This window comes from Pyrus communis, chromosome 16 (genome assembly GCF_963583255.1).
Source record: "Pyrus communis chromosome 16, drPyrComm1.1, whole genome shotgun sequence".
In the NCBI taxonomy this organism is placed as follows: domain Eukaryota; kingdom Viridiplantae; phylum Streptophyta; class Magnoliopsida; order Rosales; family Rosaceae; genus Pyrus; species Pyrus communis.
The window spans coordinates 2101549-2121511 of record NC_084818.1 but is presented as its reverse complement, the minus strand read 5'-3'; the positions used below and the strand labels follow the sequence as shown (position 1 = coordinate 2121511).

General features: G+C 33.1%; 2 protein-coding genes across 2 annotated transcripts; both read right to left on the bottom strand.

The window, feature by feature from the left end:
• Positions 1-2668: 2668 nt before the first annotated feature.
• Positions 2669-4060, bottom strand: LOC137721091 (protein DETOXIFICATION 35-like; the record flags this gene model as incomplete). Its single annotated transcript, XM_068460208.1, has 3 exons — positions 3847-4060; positions 3411-3538; positions 2669-3175 (listed from the first exon to the last, which is right to left on the bottom strand). Coding segments are annotated over exons 1-3 (849 nt in total), but the record flags the coding sequence as incomplete, so codon positions are not given.
• A 4044-nt stretch (positions 4061-8104) lies between these two features.
• Positions 8105-12343, bottom strand: LOC137720273 (protein DETOXIFICATION 35-like). Its single transcript, XM_068459321.1, has 7 exons — positions 11857-12343; positions 11007-11632; positions 9421-9477; positions 9090-9328; positions 8828-8946; positions 8648-8734; positions 8105-8479 (listed from the first exon to the last, which is right to left on the bottom strand). The coding sequence occupies exons 1-7, from the start codon at positions 12157-12159 to the stop codon at positions 8402-8404; spliced, it is 1509 nt and encodes a 502-aa protein (XP_068315422.1). The 5' UTR covers positions 12160-12343; the 3' UTR covers positions 8105-8401.
• Positions 12344-19963: the final 7620 nt, after the last annotated feature.

The window sequence follows — 19963 nt, the reverse complement described above, 5'->3', positions numbered from 1 at the left end:
AATTAATTGAAAAAGTTGTCTAAATACCTTTTTGCACAATAGAATTTTTTTCCTTATTGTAGGAACTACTCCGAAGAGAGATCCCTTCCATAAATTCTCAAAGGCATAAGGCTTAACCAAGGCCTAAGAGGGGTGTGGAAATAGTTTTCAATCAACAATAGACACACCTTGGTTATAACCTCATTATCTCAAGGCGGACCTTGCCGTTCTTTGCATCGCCAGACCACCAAGGAAGTGATGAACAAGCTCTTCAACATTAAGGTTGTGACGATGTTGATCGCCTAAATGTTAACGATGATGTCCCAGAAGTCGTTGCCAATCAGCTAGGCCATCACAAAACGTGATCTCGACCCAATTTCAATTCAGTGAAGGGTGTCGAACTCTGTAGATGAATGTATTGAGCTTTTTTTTTTTTTTTTTTTCCAAAGAATAGAGAAAATGAGATAGAGAAATGTGGACTGGGATCAAAGATGATTGCAGGACTGGATTTTTTTATTGACATTTTTTTTATTAACTATTAAATTATTCAGCCTATTTGTAATTTTTTTTAATTTAATTAGACTTGTGTGATATATTTATGTGTCATATCAGCACATAACAAAATTGTAATGGAATGACTATATTGATTTGAGACACTTACTTGCAGGACTACATTGATTAATTTTCAATTTCAGGGGCCATTTTGATGTCGGGGGTCAATTTTAGGGACCATTTGTGAGAAAAAAGGACTTATGGAGCCAATTTATGTGTTAAATCAGTACTTAACAGAATTTTTAACAGAATTGTGATGAAATGACCACATTGATTTTTGACACCTATTTTCAAGGATTACATTGATTGATTTTCAATTTCAGGAATCATCTTGATGGTGAGAGTCAATTTCAGGATTCATTTGTGATTAAAAAAAAAAACCCTTTATTGTTTGATTTTAGGAAAAATTAGTATCATGTCCCTAGTTACTAATGTTTATTGATTGAAATCTTGTTAGTTTTCAGATTTTGATCCAAGTCCCTAGCATTAATGTAATAATAAATTTACATGTCAATTACATAATTTTTTTAAATAAAAATTAATAATTGATTTATGATTTATGATTTTAATACTCACACCATTATTAAACTCCTAACTACTTTTCAATTCAAAACATTTCCATAATAAATAAAAAATTAGAATAAGTTTGTACCATTAATTTTTTTTTTTATAGAAATGTTTTCAATTTCTTATATGTACCCATTCATGTAATTTTCCAAATTTTTTTAATCTTAAAAATGTACCCATTCTTAAATATATCAATTTGTTATATGTAAAATGTTCCCTTTTTTTATATATAAAATCTATTCAATTTTTTTCTAATCCATTTTTAAACTTGTATGAGTACATTCTTTTTCTTTGATTTGAGAAAGTATCCATGTCAAGTTTAATCGAAGAAATTTACTAATGTTATTAAGGCTAATATCTTCTTCTTCTTCTTCTTTTTATTTTTATTTTTATTTTTTTTTTGTGGTTTTGAAGAATGTACCCATGTTTTGATACAATAATTTTTTATATATTAATATTTTTAATCCCACAAATTATGGGTTTTTATTTAAAAACTCATCAATATAAACAACTAGAAATTTCAATTTTTAATTAAAAAAATATAGTAACATACAAAGAAATAAATTATCACATTAATTTCAGGGACTTTGATAAAAAATTGAAAACCAACAAGGTTTCAGTCAAAGAACATTAATAGTTAGGAACCGCATCCAAAGTCTCCCTTGATTTTAATTATGTTTTATGATCTCATGATCCATTATATTATGGCAACATTTTTTATCATCATTCTCAAGTGATGATAATGTTTACTACCTTATTTATTATCGTTAAATTATTTAAATTTTGAGATTTGTGTCTATCAACTACACAAATTTAAAAATTGAAACTCGTCTAATAGTAATACATAAGATGATGAGTATCACTATTACTTGAGGATGGTGAACAAAAATATTTTCTTACATGAAATATAATGTGCCTTAGCCATTTTCGCACGTGAGTCTGAATAATTAATGTACTGTACATCAGAGGGTTGGGATTTGGAAATTCGATCGGCTAATGTCTGAGTTTACAAATTAAGGGCATGCTGAAATCTCAACGTAGTTCTGAATAAACAAAACACATACGCACACACAACTGCCATCCAAGCTTCCCCGCCCATGCAACCCCGACAAACACCCACCTCCTTTCACCCCACACCCGCCGCCGGCGCAATCACCTCTCATTCTTGCCACCGACTGAGCCTTCCTCGTTCACTTGTTTTCTCCCCATAAACAGAAAAGGGAATTTCATGTACTTTTGGCTCCGTTGGCAGTTTTGATGTCTTGCCCTACCCACTTCCGGACACGATTTGTTGCTTGCTCCACCTGCAATTTGATTTCAATACGAATCATTAAGGAAATTTAGAACAGAGGACACAAAATTATAATTAAAATATGTTTCTTTTTACATTTTATTAAGTTTTTTCAAATCTCATATGAATAAGCAATGAAATGAAGCAACCAAAGTTGAAGAGATTTGAAACTGTAACCTCTTTGTTCCAGTTTGTTTTGTAAAGTATAATTAGCAGAAGGATGGTTTGGAGAGCAGTTCCACATATCATGCCGCCACCACAGCCCCCCCCCCCCCCCCCCCCAAATGCCCAAATCTCATTGAATGCCAGCCATGAAAATCCAGTCCAACCCTCCTTGCACCAACCCATAATATACACAGCTTGTGCAATTGAAATCCCCCATCTTGTGAGGTTAAATGACACAGCTGCCCCCAATGTGCCCCAATCAAACACATACATGAAGAGCGCTAGCATTCCAATGTGTATGACCAGGGCCAACACTGCAATCCATGCCAGCACCTTCACCTTCCTCTGAGCCTGGAGGAACTTTTGGGCTGGGAAATTTATGGCAAGTGAGAACAATTGGGGGATTATTTGGAGTGTGAATTTTCCGGCTTTATTCGCTATGTCATCTTCTTGGCCTAGCCACTTTAGAATCGGTGTGGCGAAGATGTAAATCGGCAAGAGTAAGAAGGCGGTTACGAATAGAATTATACATGATCGTTGCATGTAGATCCCAAGCATGTGAATTTGTCCAGCACCAAATGCTTGTCCACACAGGGTCTCCAGTGCACTCCCCATCCCAAGCTAGCAAATCATTTCACAACAAACAAATAAGATTTCGTATACACTAATAATCTGACAACATAACATATATGTTTGCCACATGTATCATACAAATGTGGTATACTATTATTTTGACATGTATCATATGTTTCAACAAAATTTACCTTTAGAACAATAGTTATGATGAACGATCTACTAGCATACTGTGCTTATTTTAAGTCAGAAGGAATTAAGGGGAAGAAGATTAATTAAGTACCATGAATCCGTAAGTGAATGTGGATATGACAGAGAGAGAAATGGAGATAGCGGAGAGCTCAATAGTTCCGAGATGACCGGCAAAGAGCACGATGACTGAGTTAGACCTGGTTTGGTACTGAGGTGATTCTGAAAAAAGCTGCTATCAAAAAAAGCTGGGAGCTGTTTTTGTGTTTGGTAAACACTCAGTTTCAGCTTTTTTTCACAGTTTTGGATGAAAAAAAGCTAAAAACAAGAAGCTGCAAAACCTAGCTTTGAAAAACTGGCTTTTTTCACATCTGTTTTACATAAAAGTTTATCAAACACTCTAATACTGCTTTTTTTTTTTCAAAAGCACTTTTACAAAAAAGTTTACCAAACACTCTGCTGCTTTATTTCACAGCTGCTTATTCTCACAGCACAGCAGAAGCCGTTTTTTTTTCAAAGCACAGCAATACCAAACCAGCCCTTAGTCCCATACATACACATGATAGTGATAACTGCAGAACCGCCTATTTGCCACAGCTTCACCGTCTCTATCCAAAACATACGCCGCAACGAACCAAAGCTCCTCACCGGCGCATAGTCTTCGTTCTCACCTTCGTACATAAGCTGTTTATTGCTCAACTCGGTGGTGCCGCGGGTGGCTGGGTCGAGCAGCGGCTCCTCCATTTAGTTAGGCGTAAGATATTCAAGTTTGAGAGTTTGGTAACTATTTGTATGTGGTTTATAGTAACTTTTCTTTATTGTTCCTCTCTACATGGTGTTTTACAGTCACACAAAGATGCACTATCGATCATGATTCACTTATATAGGGTCACTTATGTACTGTTTGGAAAGTACGTCGATAAGTTTTAAATAATTACTTAATAATTGACTTAAGCACTTCAATTTTTCACTCAACTACTCATTTGACACTCCACCACAAAATCTCGAAATCTGAATGGTTAATGTTCTAGGTCTTAATTAAATATCTTTCATAATACGACATTTATCACTTATTCATTTACACTCCGAATTTAAGCTCATAATCTAAATCATTTTTATTCTACTTCTAAGTGTCCAACAATCGCCTTACCATACCAGATATTTTCTCAAACTAAAAGCTTGCGGTCAAATCAGATATGTTCTCTAACTAGCGGCTTGTGGCCAAATTAGAATTATCTTTTGTTAAACTAAACCATAGCCTGATATTAACGGACAGGAAACACTTGAGGATGAAACAAGAAAATGAAAATAAGGGTGGATGGTAGTGTGGAACAAAGAGATAAGTCAAAAGCAAGGATCATGTGGCGGGGGGCACGTGGGGGTGGGGGTGGGGGTGGGGGTTGGGTGGTTTGGGGTGGGGAGGGGGGGATGAATCCTTCCAGGTCTAACCTAACAGTCCTAACCCATGCATGAGAACGACGACTAGGTTGGAATTTATTGTTAGATTTTTATCATAAAAGGTCTTTGAAATTGACCATTATCATCAAAATAGTCTTTAAAATTAAAAATCAATCAATGTAATTTTTGAAAATAGGTGTCGCAAATTAAAGTGGTCCTTCCATCATAGTTATGTTAAAAATTCTGTTAAGTGCTGATATGACACATAAATGGGCCCCACAAGATTTACGGGTTTTTATTACAAATGGTCCTTGAAATTGACCCACACCATCCAAATGCTCCCTGAAATTGAAAATCTATCAATGTGATCCTTGAAAATAGGTGTCGCAAATCAGTATGATCATTCCGCCATAATTTTGTAAAATAATTTGTTATGTGTTGATGTGGGTTTAATAATTAATTTAAAAAGTTGTCTAAATACCTTTTTGTACAATAATTTTTTTTTTCCTTATTGTAGGGCCTACTCCAAAGAGAGATCCCTTCCATAAATTCTCAAAGGCATAAGGCTTAACCAAGGCCTAAGAGGGGGTGTGGAAATAGTTTTCAATCAACAATAGACACACCTCAGTTATAACCACATTATCTCAAGGTAGACCTTGTCATTCTTTGCATCACCAGACCACCAAGGAACTGTTGAACAAGCTCTCCAAGATTAAGGTTGCGACGATGTTGATCGCCTAAATATTAACGATGATGTCCCAGAAGTCGTTGCCAATTGGCCAAACCATCACCAAAGGTGATCTCGACCCTAATTCAATTCAGTGAAGGGTGTCGAAGTGTGTAAAGATGGGTGTATTGAGATTTTTTTTTTTTTTCTTTTCCAAAGAATAGAGAGAATGAGGTAGAGAAATGTGGACTATGATCAGAGATGATTGTAGGGCTGGATTTTTTTATTGACAATTGTTTTTATTAACTATTAAATTATTCAGCCTATTTGTAATTTTTTAAATTTAATTAGACTTGTGTGGTCCATTTATGTGTCATATCAGCACATAACAGAATTATGACGGAAGGACTATATTGATTTGAGACACTTATTTGCGGGACTACATTGATCAATTTTCAATTTCAGGGACCATTTTGATTTCGTGGGTCAATTTTAGGGACCATTTGTGAGAAAAAAAGACTTACGGGGCCAATTTATGTGCTACATTAGCACTTAACAGAATTGTGACGAAAGGACCACATTGATTTGTGACACCTATTTTCAAGCACTACATTGATTGATTTTCAATTCCAATGATCATCTTGATGGTGAGGGTCAATTTCAGAGACCATTTGTAATATAAAAAAAACCATTTATTGTTTGATTTTAGGAAAAATTAGTATCCGGTCCCTAGTTACTAATGTTTATTGATTGAAACCTTATTAGTTTTCAGATTTTGATCCAAGTCCCTAGTATTAATGTAATAATGAATTACCATGTCAGTTACATAATTTTTAAAAATAAAAATTAATAATTGATTTAGGATTTTAATACTCACACCTTTATTACACTCCTAACTAATTTTCAATTCAAAACATTTCCATAATAAATAAAAAATTAGAATAAGTTTGTACCATTAGTTTTTTATAGAAATGTTTTCAATTTCTTATATGTACCCATTCATGTAATTTTTCAAATGTTTTTATCTTAAAAATGTACCCATTCTTAAATATATCAATTTGTTATATGTAAAATGTACGCTTTTTTTTAATATAAAATCTATTTAATTTTTTTCTAATCCATTTTTAAACTTGTATGAGTACATTCTTTTTCTTTGATTTGAGAAAGTATCCATGTCAAGTTTAATCGAAGAAATTTACTTATGTTATTAAGGTTAATATCTTCTTCTTTTTTTGTTGTTTTGAAGAATGTACCCATGTTTTGGTACAATAATTTTTTATATTTTAATATTTTTAATCCCACAAATTATGGGTTTTTATTTAAAATCTCATTAATATAAACAACTATAAATTTCAATTTTTTATTTAAAAAATATAGTAACATACAAAAAAATAAATTATCACATTAATTTTAAGGACTTCGATCAAAAATTGAAAACCAACAAGGTTTTAGTCAAAGAATATTGATAGTTAGGGACCGCATCCAAAGTCTCCCTTGATTTTAATTATGTTTTATGATCTCATGATCCATTATATTATGGCAGCATTTTTTATCATCATTCTCAAGTGATGATAATGTTTACTACCTTATTTATTTAGGGATCTTTTGATATATGCGTCTCAGTTTTGAATTTTCTAAATCAAACATCCATGCCTTTTAGTGATTTGATTAAACTTTTTTTTTTATCATAATTTTGGTGCTATATGCACATTATATTGTAACAAATTTCCTATAATCTAGCATTTTGATTACTCTGCTCTGTTAAAGATAATTGTAAAAAAAAAAAACAAAAACAAAATCAAAAAAGTTGGTTAGATTCAATTTATTTTCACAATAATACTACAATTTAGCAATAATTATCTATGATTGAAGATATTTTATTTCCAAAATAGTTTAAAATATTTTTAAACCCCCAAAATCAAACGTACCGAAATGAGGTTTTCTTTTAGTACATTAAGAGAAATAGGATTGAGAATAATATAAACATACCAATACACAATGTGTACAAAATAAAACGTACCAAAATAAAAATAATGTACCAATATTAAGAATATGTATCAAATCAAACGTACCAATTAATTACTTTTGTAAATTCAAACATACTCGCAGATAATATATATGTAATATATTATGCCTAATAATAATTCGTCAACAACTATATTTAAAAAAATATAATTTCAAAAAAAAATTAAAAAAATTACATGGAGCTTTTATGTTGATCACCAACTATTTGAAAAAGAAAAAACCATTTGGAAAAAGAATTAATATTAAATGTTTGCATAACAAAATATATATATATATATATATATATGTATATTGTGATCGAAAAAACATATTTGAAAGAAGAGAAAATATAGTTTAATTACTAATATCTCCACTAAATAAGGAAAAGTGTATCCTGCAGATAAAATGATAAATTGAAAAATTATTTTACTTTTAAAAAATAGAGGTGACTATTGGTCAAAGCACTTTAATCAAATTTTAAAAAGGCACAGATGTTTAATCTAAATTATATAGAAAAACTGTAGGGGATTCTAATTTTCCATATTTATTATCGTTAAATGATTTAAATTTTGAGATTTGTACGTCTATCAACTACACAAAGTTAAAAATTTAAACTCTTCTAACGGTGATACATAGGGTGATGAGCATCACTATCACTTGAGGATGGTGAGCAAAAATATTTTTTTACGTGAAATATAATGTGCATTAGCCATCTTCGCACGTGAGTAGTTTTGAATAATTAATGTACACCCATGGGTTGGGATTTGGAAATTCGACCGGCTAATGTCTGAGTTTACAAATTAAGGGCATGCTGAAATCTCAACGTAGTTCTGAATAAACAAAACACATACGCACACACAACAGCCATCCAAGCTTCCCCGCCGATGCAACCCCGACAAACACCCACCTCCTTTCACCCCACACCCGCCGCCGGCGCAATCACCTCTCAATCTTGCCACCGACTGAGCTGCCTTCCTCGTTCACTTGTTTTCTCCCCATAAAAAGAAAAGGGAATTTCAAGTACTTTTAGCTCCGTTGGCAGTTTTGATGTCTTGCCCTCCCCACTTCCGGACACGATTTGTTGCTTGCTCCACCTGCAATTTTATTTCAATATGAATCATTAAGGAAATTTAGAACAGAGGAAACAAAATTATAATTAAAATATATTTCTTTTTACATTTTATTAAGTTTTTTCAAATCTCATATGAATAAGCAATGAAATGAACGAAGTAACCAAAGTTGAAGAGACTTGAAACTGTTACCTCTTTGTTCCAGTTTGTTTTGTAAAGTATAATTAGCAGAAGGATGGTTTGGAGAGCAGTTCCACATATCATGCCCCCCCAGAGTCCCTACAATATTAATCAAATAACTCATCAAGTACTTGGTGTGGGAGTTGCCAAATTAACTTGGCATCATTGAAAGAAAAGAAATAATATAATTACCGCGACTCCTAAATTTGCAACATGGCAAAGAACGTATCCAAGAGGAAGTCCAAAGATGTAGTAACAACCCAAGTTTATATAAGCTACCATTGCCTGCCATCCACCACCAATTGCAACACCTACAAGAACAAGAAAACGTGGCATCATATCATGCTTTCACATTCACACACAATATCGATTTTGAGAATATAACGTTTGTTCTTTGTTATATATAATACGATAACATGCATAACACATATATTGTGACTTGTCAAATAGATACCTGATATTACTGGTTGAACACTGTTGAGCACCATAGTTATACCAAGAAGGTATGCAAGTTTAGCAACTGCTTGTTGCAACTCTTTGTCACTTGTGAAAATTACGGCAAAATAGTCTTTGGTTATTAAAATAATAACCATGAAAAGAAGCCCAATTAAGAGAGACTGAGCTACTGTCACATAAACAGCGTATTTAGCTGCTCTAGGACGTTTTAACCCAAGCTCATTGGAGACGCGAACGCTATATAAAAAAGAACGGTGTCATAAATAATCCAAAATAGTCAAGGATTATTGCAAGGTAAACACCAGCGAACTACTTGTCCAATGTTTCACCTTATTGCGGCGTTTAGTCCAACAAACAACATTCCTTCCCACCCGTTGATGTTCATGCTAAGGAAACAAAAAAAATGCTATTAGTAATCAAAAGCTCATGTACCATGAAAAGGGAAATACATTGGATACATCGCTGTAGCGATAATCCAAGCCAATAATACATTGTCATGTGTCTACATTTTTTAAAGGGTTTTTTAGATACAGACTCTTACAACTCTTACTTCCTTGACAAAAACCCACCTACTATTAAACATCCAAATAAAATCCAAATTTAAAAAAGATTGCCAAGTAGGAAAATAATTGACCTATTATTACAAAATATTTACAACTTGTGCTACAATATTCAAATCAAATTAATAAATGTTATTACTCACCTTAATTATAATGAACAAATACTTATTGCACATACTATTATATTATATTTTTATATATATATATATATATATATATATATATATATAGACACACAAGTTCAAAAGTATATAGTACTACTATAAGTTCAACATATAAATATATATATATATATATATATATATATTTCTTTATTTATATAATTTGACACACACATATGTCATAAAAAAAATGCCTGACATATGTAAAAAAATCATGCAAAATAATTTACCTACAAAAAATTAATGTTATTTGATTCATTTAGTGCACCTACTACTAAAATTTTAAAATGTTAGATTGCTTAAAAAAAGCAACATAATTTACCCAATATATGTAAAATACATGTGAAATAATTTAGTACATGATAAAGCAAACCCAATATCTGCAAAATACATGCAAAATAATTTACCTACATAATAAAACAATGTTATTTTATGCAATACTAATTTACCTATTATTTTGTACATATAATAATAAAATATGCCCAATATATATGATATTGATACATGCAAAATAAAATACCTACATAATAAAGGAATGTTACTTGATTCAAAATTCATTTACTTACAAAACAAAGTAGTTATTTGATTAAAATTAATTTACCTAGTATTTATACATATATCTTATAATAATAAATTTTGCCAAATATATATATGTAATAGTACATGGAAATAAATTGCCTACAAATGAAGGAGTTTACCTACAAAATATAAGTTATTTGCTAATCATAAATTTACATATAGGTAAATTAATTAGTATAATATTTTTATTGACCTTATTAAGCATGTATTATTGCATATATTACACATGTTTTATTGTTATTATGTATTAGGCAATGAATTTATAACATTATTTTTTGTTATTTTTGCAAAATCATTAATTCTCCCTTACAATCCGCATCAAACATTAAAATAGGGGTAGTTTAGCCATCCAAAAACTTTTAAATGTATAAAGTCAAACATAATTAATGAATTTGCTTATGTGGAATCTAGTCAATGGGTTTTGTTTAAGTAAAAATCTTATGTCGGATTTTTTGTGGAGAAAATTGAGTTTCAGGGGCTAAAGACATATTTTCAGATTTTTTAAATGACATTGCATTATTGGCTTAGAATATTGTCCGAATGGCATACCAGCCTTAGGTAACAAAAAGGGTAAAGTTCACTAATTGAAAAGGGAAGAATTAAGATGTTAATTACCAAATAGAAAGGGAACCAACGGCTATAACTGCATCAGAAAGACCGCCTGTGAGAAGGAGTATACTCATCATGTACCAAATTTCCAGGCAGAGCATGACTGCAGAGGCAAGAGAAAGTCTCACAAATGCCCAAATCTCATTGAATGCCAGCCATGAAAATCCAGTCCAACCCTCCTTACACCAACCCATAATATAGACAACTTGAGCAATTGAAATCCCCCATCTTGTGATGTTAAATGACACAGCTGCCCCCGATATGCCCCAATCAAACACATATATGAAGAGCGCTAGCATTCCAATGTGTATGACCAGGGCCAACACTGCAATCCATGCCAGTACCTTCACCTTCCTCTGAGCCTGGAGGAACTTTTGAGCTGGGAAATTTATGGCAAGTGAGAACAACTGGGGGATTATTTGGAGTGTGTATTTTCCGGCTTCATTTGCTATGTCGTCTTCTTGGCCTAGACACTTTAGAATCGGTGTGGCAAAGATGTAAATCGGCAACAGTAAGAAGGAGGTTACGAATAGAATTATACATGATCGTTGCATGTAGATACCAAGCATGTGAACTTGTCCAGCACCAAATGCTTGTCCACACAGGGTTTCCAGAGCACTCCCCATCCCAAGCTAGCAAGTCATTTCACACCAACAAATAAGATTTCGTATTCAATAACAATAGCACAAAATAACATATATGCTTGTCCACTTATATATGGTATATGTGGTATACTACTATTTTGACGGGTATCATATGTTTCAATAAAACTTCACTCTAATCAAAACAATAGTTATGATGAACGATCTACTTGTTTACGACATGAGGAATTAAGAGAAGAAGATTAATTAAGTACCATGAATCCATAAGTGAAGGTGGAAATGACAGAAAGAGAAATGGAGATGGCGGAAAGCTCAATAGTTCCGAGATGACCGGCAAAGAGCACGATGACTGAGTTAGTCCCATACATACACATGATAGTGATAACTGCCGAACCGCCTATTTGCCACAGCTTCACCGTCTCTATCCAAAACATATGCCGCAACGCACCAAAGCTCCTCACCGGGGCATAGTCTTCGCTCTCACCTTCGTATATAAGCTGCTTATTGCTATACTCGGTGGTGCTGCCGGAGGCTGTGTCGAGCAGCGGCTCCTCCATTTAGTTGGGCGTAAGATTTAAGTTTTGAGAGTGGTTCCTGTTTGTATATGTGGTTTATAGTAGCTTTTCTATGTTGATCCTCTCTCCAGGGTGTTTAAGGTCACACAAACATGCCCTATCAATCATGATCCCTTCTATAATGTTTAGAAAGTACATAGCAGGATTTTAAATAATTAATTATTCATAAATAACTCCAATACTTTAATTTTTTAGTCACACAATTAATTAGTCAGTTTATACGGCATCAACCACTCATTGGAGACTCTACCACAAAATCTCGGGATCTAAACGGTTGATGTTCAAGGCCTTCAATTAAATGTCATTCATTGTACGACCTTAACCACTCTTTCATTTGAGCACTGCACAATTTATTTTCATAATCTGAATATTCTCAAGCTAACAGCTTGTGTCCAAATCAGTGTTATCTTTTTCTTAAACTCAACCATCGCCTGCAGCGTGGGGTACTTTCATGGAATGTGATGTTAGCAGACGGGAAAATCTGAAAAGACAAGAAAATGAGAGCAAAAGTCGATGAGATTCGAAAACAGAGATGAGACAAAAGCAAAGTCTCATTAGGCGCGCGGGAGAACGGAAGATGAATTCTTCAAGGTCTAACCTAACAGTCCTAACCCGTGCATGAGATCGACGACTAAATTTGGAATTCATTGTTTGATTTTAATTCTGTTTATGGATATCATGATCCATTATATTATGGGTGTCTTTTTATCATCGTTCTTAAATAGTGGTAATATTTAACATTCTTTTTATCATCGTTATATGAATTTAAATTTTGAAATTTGTATATATATACTACATAACTCATCTAATGATGATAAATAGAGTAATAGATATCACCATTACTTGAGAATGATGAGTAGAAATATTCTCATATGTGAAACATATTGTGGTTGAGCCATCTTCACACAAAAGTAATTCCGAATTAATGAACACCAGAGGGTTGGGTTTTTGAAAGTCAACCGGCTAATGTTTGAGTCTACAACCGATCGTCCTACCTACAAAACTCCACTGAGTGCTCGGAAGAGTTGGCCTTTTGGAGTTATTGGGTGTCGAAGCTGGTTTGCTCCAATTGTCTAATATATATATGGGTTAGGATCTTGGGGCACTCGTATTTAACACACACTATGACACCCATTTTGTAGGGTCCATTTAATAATGTATTTTAACAATCTGAACCATCTATATTTTAGTACATTAGATTCTTTACAAAAAAAAAAAGACAAATCCAAAACCATTAAGACATTCATTTGTAGTGAAGAAAATAAACAAATAAGGTTCTACAAACAAACACTAAATTTAAACTAATGGTCATATGACTTCGAATTTGGCTGATTTCTAGTAGAGATGATATTTGACAGGACATAAAAAATAGACGGTTGGACTGTTGAAATACATTACAAAGTAGACCACACAAAAACGGATGTCAAAATATGTGTCAAAAATGTGTATCATCGAACCCTAACTCTAATACACATATGCAAAAATTAGGTTACAACTTACAATCCATGTGATGACATTTTCTTGACTGAAATCTTGTGTCTTTAAATTTTTTATTGAAGTCCCTTGACTTATTTCCACATCAGTATTTAATATTATTTTCTTATAATAAGAAATTAATTGTGTTATCATTTTAACCACTCAGTATTACGATCTAGTGGTATTTTTCTTCACTTGTAAGTGAGAGGTTTTCGGTTTGAATCTCATAGATGGCGAATTCGATATCAGATTAGGTTGCCCATTATGTGACTTCACCGAACTCTCCCCCCCCCCCCCCTCTCCCCCCACCCTTACTGTAAAATATATATTTGTACTAAAAAAAATTGGGTGTTATCATTCTAAATTAATTACTTTTTTATATACAATTAAATTCTTAATCATTTGTTTATTTTTTGTATCCATTGAAAAAGAAATTAAAATAAGTGGGATAAATATATTTTATATTATGTACCTATAAGTGGGCACAATGTTTTTCTATTCATATTATGTACCATGCATTTTTATAAGTGGGTCTAGTTTTTTATGTTTATATTATGTACCCATATTACTTACCGATATTTTTTTTTTCTGTTATAAAATGTACTCATATGCCAATAAATTAGTTTGGGTACATTGTTTGGCATTTTATTAATATGTACGTAGAATGTTATTTTGTTATACTTGCATTGCTTTTTTATTCATTTAATCAATCAAAATTTTGCAAAATAAATTTCAATTTTTTGGCTGACCCTTTTTTTATTATAGCCATTAAATGTGGGGTTTTAAATATGATAATGTTTCAAGCTTAATTGCTGACATGGAAATATATTAATACTAGTACTAATATTGTGAGGTATACAAATCAAAGGACTTTGATAAAAAGAAATCAAAAATTAATAAAGTTTTAGTTAAAAAATATTAGTGGCTAGAGACCGCATCCAAATTACTAGCCAATATATGTTACCCACGTCCATGCAAAGTTGCGGTTGAGAGGAATCAAAGATATGTTTAGAGTTTTTACCAAAAAAAAAAAAAAAAAGATATGTTTAGAGTGCATGGTAACTTACTCTTAACTACTTAAGGCTTTAAGCTAAAAACTTTAAAACTAATCTTACTGTATATATCATGTAGTTCTGCTAATTATTTGTCTTACGATGACACGTAGAATGCTGAATGTGCAAGAACATTAATTGTTTTTATTTAAGTAAAGAAACACCAAATTACATAATCTCAGCCAAATTACACAATACAGGCCTAGTGACACAATCATTACCCTTTACGTAATCAAGTCCTAATTACATAGCTTAATCTCATAAACAAAGTGGTCATTTACCACAGTGGTGGAAAGATGTTGTGCCCTTGCATGACGATGTGGGTTCAAATCCCGTCGATGGCTAATCTAACATTTAACTTACAAACACTATCGCTCGACTCAAAAAAAAAATCAATTGGACTAGAGAACATGAGTTAGATTAATTATGGACTAGAGAACATGAGTTAGATTATGGACTAGAGAACATGAGTTAGATTATTGTGGACTAGAGAACATGAAAAGATGATTAAATCAAATCAAATCAAATCAAATCTCATAACCAAAGCTTAATTATGGACTAGAGAACATGAGTTAGATTATTGTGGCAATCAATTGGCCCAAACAAATGAAAAGATGATCGTTTTCTTGCCTCTTTCTACGGCCCATAAAATGTTGGGTCATGACTCGTTGGCCCAAAATTTAATGATTGTTTTCTGGGCTCTTTATGCCAGCCAGGGTCCGTGGACCATAAAATTTGATGCGTTGACTATTGGCCCATTGCAAGTTAAACAAAACCAATCCAAATTCAAAAAATTGCACATGATCAATTGTTTTGTAGCAGCATTCGGTCTCCGCTTTATTGGACGAGATCTCTTTACATAGATTCAAAAACGATATATATTATATATTTGTAATGAAATCGACGCGAAATTCTGGCTCATTGAAGTTTGTTTGCGGTAAGTTTACAAGTAAAGGGATTCTCTCAAAAGTTAAACTCTTCATGAACACTCTGTTATTTCGTGTTTTTTATACAATGTTTTATAATGTTGGACTTAGCATGAAAATTAATGTTAAACTATGAGGGACAGATAATTTATGTAGAGTTCTACTTTTGAGATAGTCTCCTCATAATTTCTCAGTAATTAAAAAATAAGTCAAATTTTAAAAAGAAAATTAGGAAAAAAGACCCATCATCTCCACTGAGGAGGTGTAGCTCACGTGGGACGTGCGCTGACAACGTAGATTAGAGCGCAAATAAATGGAGGACACGTGGTTATGAGCGAATCTAAAGCATGAATCCAACGGTTCTGATTCGATCTCACTTGGGAAAGACAAGGTTAATTTTAGTTCCCCCACGAGTTATTACGGCGGACGTGTCTGTTGCTGCGGTTTGCATGTTGTATTCCACTCTTTCTGTTCCGCTCAGTTCTTCACCTCCGGTAGCCCCTTTTTTTATTTTTTTTATTTTATTGCTATTTAAAAAATGGAGAATTCGAACTATTACAATAATTAAAGAGAAAAAAAGATTTCAAATCCGAAACACATAGATAAAAAACACAAACATTTTATTCACTAGAATATTAAACTAGTTATTTGGACAATTTTATTGAATATCAACAATTATTATTTGCAAAAACATTTTTAAATCTTTAAATTTGATTCATCGACTTAAATTGATTGAGCGAAAATCATTATATATGTCGACAAGAATGGCAGTAGGTACTCAAGAAAAAAGTATGACATCAGTTTAAGAGATATTACAAAAACATTATTCTTTTGACAAATTAATACTGTTACTTTACAAAGAAATAATGAGAACCCTAGTTAAAAGGCGCATGCACGCTATCTTGCTCAATTGGCATAAATTGCATATGAAAAATAGTATTAATTTGAAACTTAATTGTGTTCAATTGACAACTATATTACGAGAAGGAAAAGAAAAACATGAAATACATATTATGTAATAAGTCTACATCTGATTTAGAAATTGTTTCTAATGGCCAAGGGGTAGAGATTCTCTTCGGATCTCACTGTTCGAAGTTCAAGGATCAGACAATCTGGATCGCTCAAATTAAATAGAAGAGTCTTCATAACTCATTCTAATAGTCCACTTAACATAAATCAAAAGCTCTACTCACTTTTTCACACAAATTAAGAACTCAAATTTCTAGGTCCTTAAGCTTTGGACACTAAGATCCTAGTCTCAGTTCAAAGGTTAAATATTGTGGCATCCTCTATTTATTATTTATTTTTTTTAATTTACAAGTACGTAGCTGTCCTCTGAACAAGACTCATTACAAATTAAGAAAAAGATTGCTAGTTGTCCAACGGAATTAGTCAATTCATATTCACGAAACGAGAAGAAAAAGGGCCCCTTTTGCTTTCTAAATCACTACCTAATTACAATAAACAAATATTAATAACGCAACACACAGATGTAATGACGCAGTTTATAAGACACAGGACTATTGCCTGTATACGCTTTACTTTGACGATAAGAACTTACTTGTAAATTGAACGTTAAAGTGATCATATACCAAACAAATCCCACCAGGTCAATTAAAAAGTGCTAACGCAGGACGATGCTTGATAAACTTGATTAGAAATTCAACACCTTGACGTTTTGATTGTATGTGAGTTTTTCCTGTGGACGGACAATAGAAAATAAGGCGGACAGACCATAAAGAGAGGGAGATGTCAAGTCACTTTGTAATCAACCATCTCTTTCCGGTCACCACAAGGTTTAAAGACTGTTAATAAAACTTGTAACGGCAAAAACTGATATTGGTGACCCAATGACGGGAATATATGATAGAAAGAAAAAAAAAAACAAATTAATAAAAGGAAGCAGATAGTTTTTTGGTATTTGGTCATAATTATCTAGTTTTTTTATGAATATTATTAAGTGCACAATTAGACGTAGTTAATCTTGTGACATCCCACATCATCTAGGGGTGTGATCCTTATATGTACATTCTCATCTCTACCTAGCATGAGGCCTTTTGGGAGCACATTGGCTTCGGGTTCCATAGGAACTCCGAAGTTAAGCGAGTTGCACGCGAGAGCATTCTCAGGATGGGTGATTAATCGGGAAGTTCTCGTGTGAGTTCCCAGAAACAAAACCGTGAGGGCATGGTCGGGGCCCAAAGCGGACGAGTTGCACGCGAGAGCATTCCCAGGATGGGTGATTCATCGGGAAGTTCTCGTGTGAGTTCCCAGAAACAAAACCGTGAGGGCATGGTCGGGGCCCAAAGCGGACGAGTTGCACGCGAGAGCATTCCCAGGATGGGTGATTCATCGGGAAGTTCTCGTGTGAGTTCCCAGAAACAAAACCGTGAGGGCATGGTCGGGGCCCAAAGCGGACAATATCGTGCTACGGTGGAGTCGGGCCCGGAAAGTGGTCCGGCCCAGGCCGGGATGTGACAAATCTAATTGTAATTTTCTACCAAAAAAAAATGGAAATTTTATTGAGACCCAACATTTCTCTTTATAAGCTGAACCCGTAAGGTTTTATTTTGAAATTCATGTTTTTACCCCATGTACTAAATGAGTTCAGAAAGAAAAATCCAAAAATAACTCATTAGTGAAAATATCTCTGATTTCCCCAATCCCACCCCTCATTGAAAACAATCCCTCTTTCGGATTTAGATCCTCGCCAAATCCCCTTTGGGGATCCTAGGGATCAACGAACATGGACCGTTGATCAAAAATCGTGCGATCACAATTTTTTTCTTTTTTATATTTTTCACGCAAAACGATGATGCTTTACTTTTAAAAATATAAAAAACATTTAATTGGGACTGCACGATTTTTTTATCAACGGTCCATGTTCGTTGATCCATAGGATCCCCATAGAGGGGATCCGGTGAGGATCCAAATCCCCCTCTTTCCAACCCTCGACCACCGAAATCCTTTCTCATTCCTATTGAACGATTTAAACTAAATGAGTTTCAACCTCAAATTCGTTACCCACAAAATAGTTAAAGTTTTTGTGAAAAGAAAGAATGAAGAACCAGGGTCCTGCACGCATACACATTGAACTAGTTTTAGTGGTTGAGATTAAATAAATTGGTTGAATAAGATGATATATCTCAATAGATTTATCATTATGGTGTTGAAGTATTGATTCTATATCATGGTGGAATGAGATTTGGGTCTTTGATTGTGGGCGGTAGGGGAGGTGCAAGTGGCATCGCTGGGTGGTTGGTGAGGGGGTGAAGAACATTTGGGTGTCTTTGGGTTTGGAGAGGTAGTGGTGGATGTTGGAGGTGACATTGGCTGAGTTTCTTTTTCCTTTTTTTCTTTTTCTTTCTAAACTCATTTTGTATGTGAGATAAAACAATAAGGTAAAACAAATGAATAATAAGTTGAATTTAAAAAGAAATATTTTGGGTACAAATAAATTTTTTCAAAAAAAAAAATGCAATTGTAATTTTCAAGGAAAAACCTCGTGAACATGCGATAACGTGTGTTACGTTGAAATGGACTGACTGGTTCGTGCATGCTTATTTTAGGATTTTTTGGCATTGAAAATGTGATGAGCTGTACCTATTTTATATGATGTGGTCCTGAATCTTGATAATATAATATTGAAACGAATATATATATATATATATATATATATATATATATATATAATTTCTCTAATTTTATGTTGGACCATTTTGAATTGGTTTTATACATGATATTTTGTGTGAAAGTTGCATCAGAATAAGCCTACAAAAATTTCTCTAAGTTTATGTTGGACCATTTTGAATTAATTTTATACATGATATTTAGTGTGAAAGTTGCATCAGAATAAGCCTACAAATTTATTTTGATCACAACTTTGTCTCACATTTGATGTGATTGGGTTGTGGATGGTTATTTATTCTTCTTTTTGTTTAACTTTTAAGAAAAACCAAAGAAAAGAGAACGTCGAAGAAGGAATAAATGTTCAACCTATTACCTACCCAGAAGGCTCGAGACTACATTAAAAAAACTTGAGCATAAGATTTACGAGAGCAACTTACATATATAGTACGAATAAAATGTTATCGTAGTGTCTCATGCTAATAATATATAGATATGTGTAAGTTTTTTTTCATTACATATTCTTGTAATATTGACACTGAATGCCACGCTCTTGATATGGTCATTCTCAAGACACACCCTCTTTATGGTGGACCAATATTTCTAACACAGTAATGGAAAGTACTTATATTTCCTTATTTTTCTAATGAAACTCAGAGTTAGTTTGGGATTGCTTTTTTTTTAAAAAAAAAAAACAGCTTCTTA

What these genes read in the sequence shown, in the direction of transcription:
- LOC137720273 (XM_068459321.1), bottom strand. Translation starts at nt 12,159, where the DNA reads ATGGAGGAGCCGCTGCTCGACACAGCCTCCGGCAGCACCACCGAGTAT. An exon ending in CCTTCACTTATGGATTCATG is followed by an intron (nt 11,633 to 11,856) that starts GTACTTAATTAA and finishes ATGACTTGCTAG; the next exon opens with CTTGGGATGGGGAGTGCTCT. An exon ending in GGACTAAACGCCGCAATAAG is followed by an intron (nt 9,329 to 9,420) that starts GTGAAACATTGG and finishes TTTTTTATATAG; the next exon opens with CGTTCGCGTCTCCAATGAGC.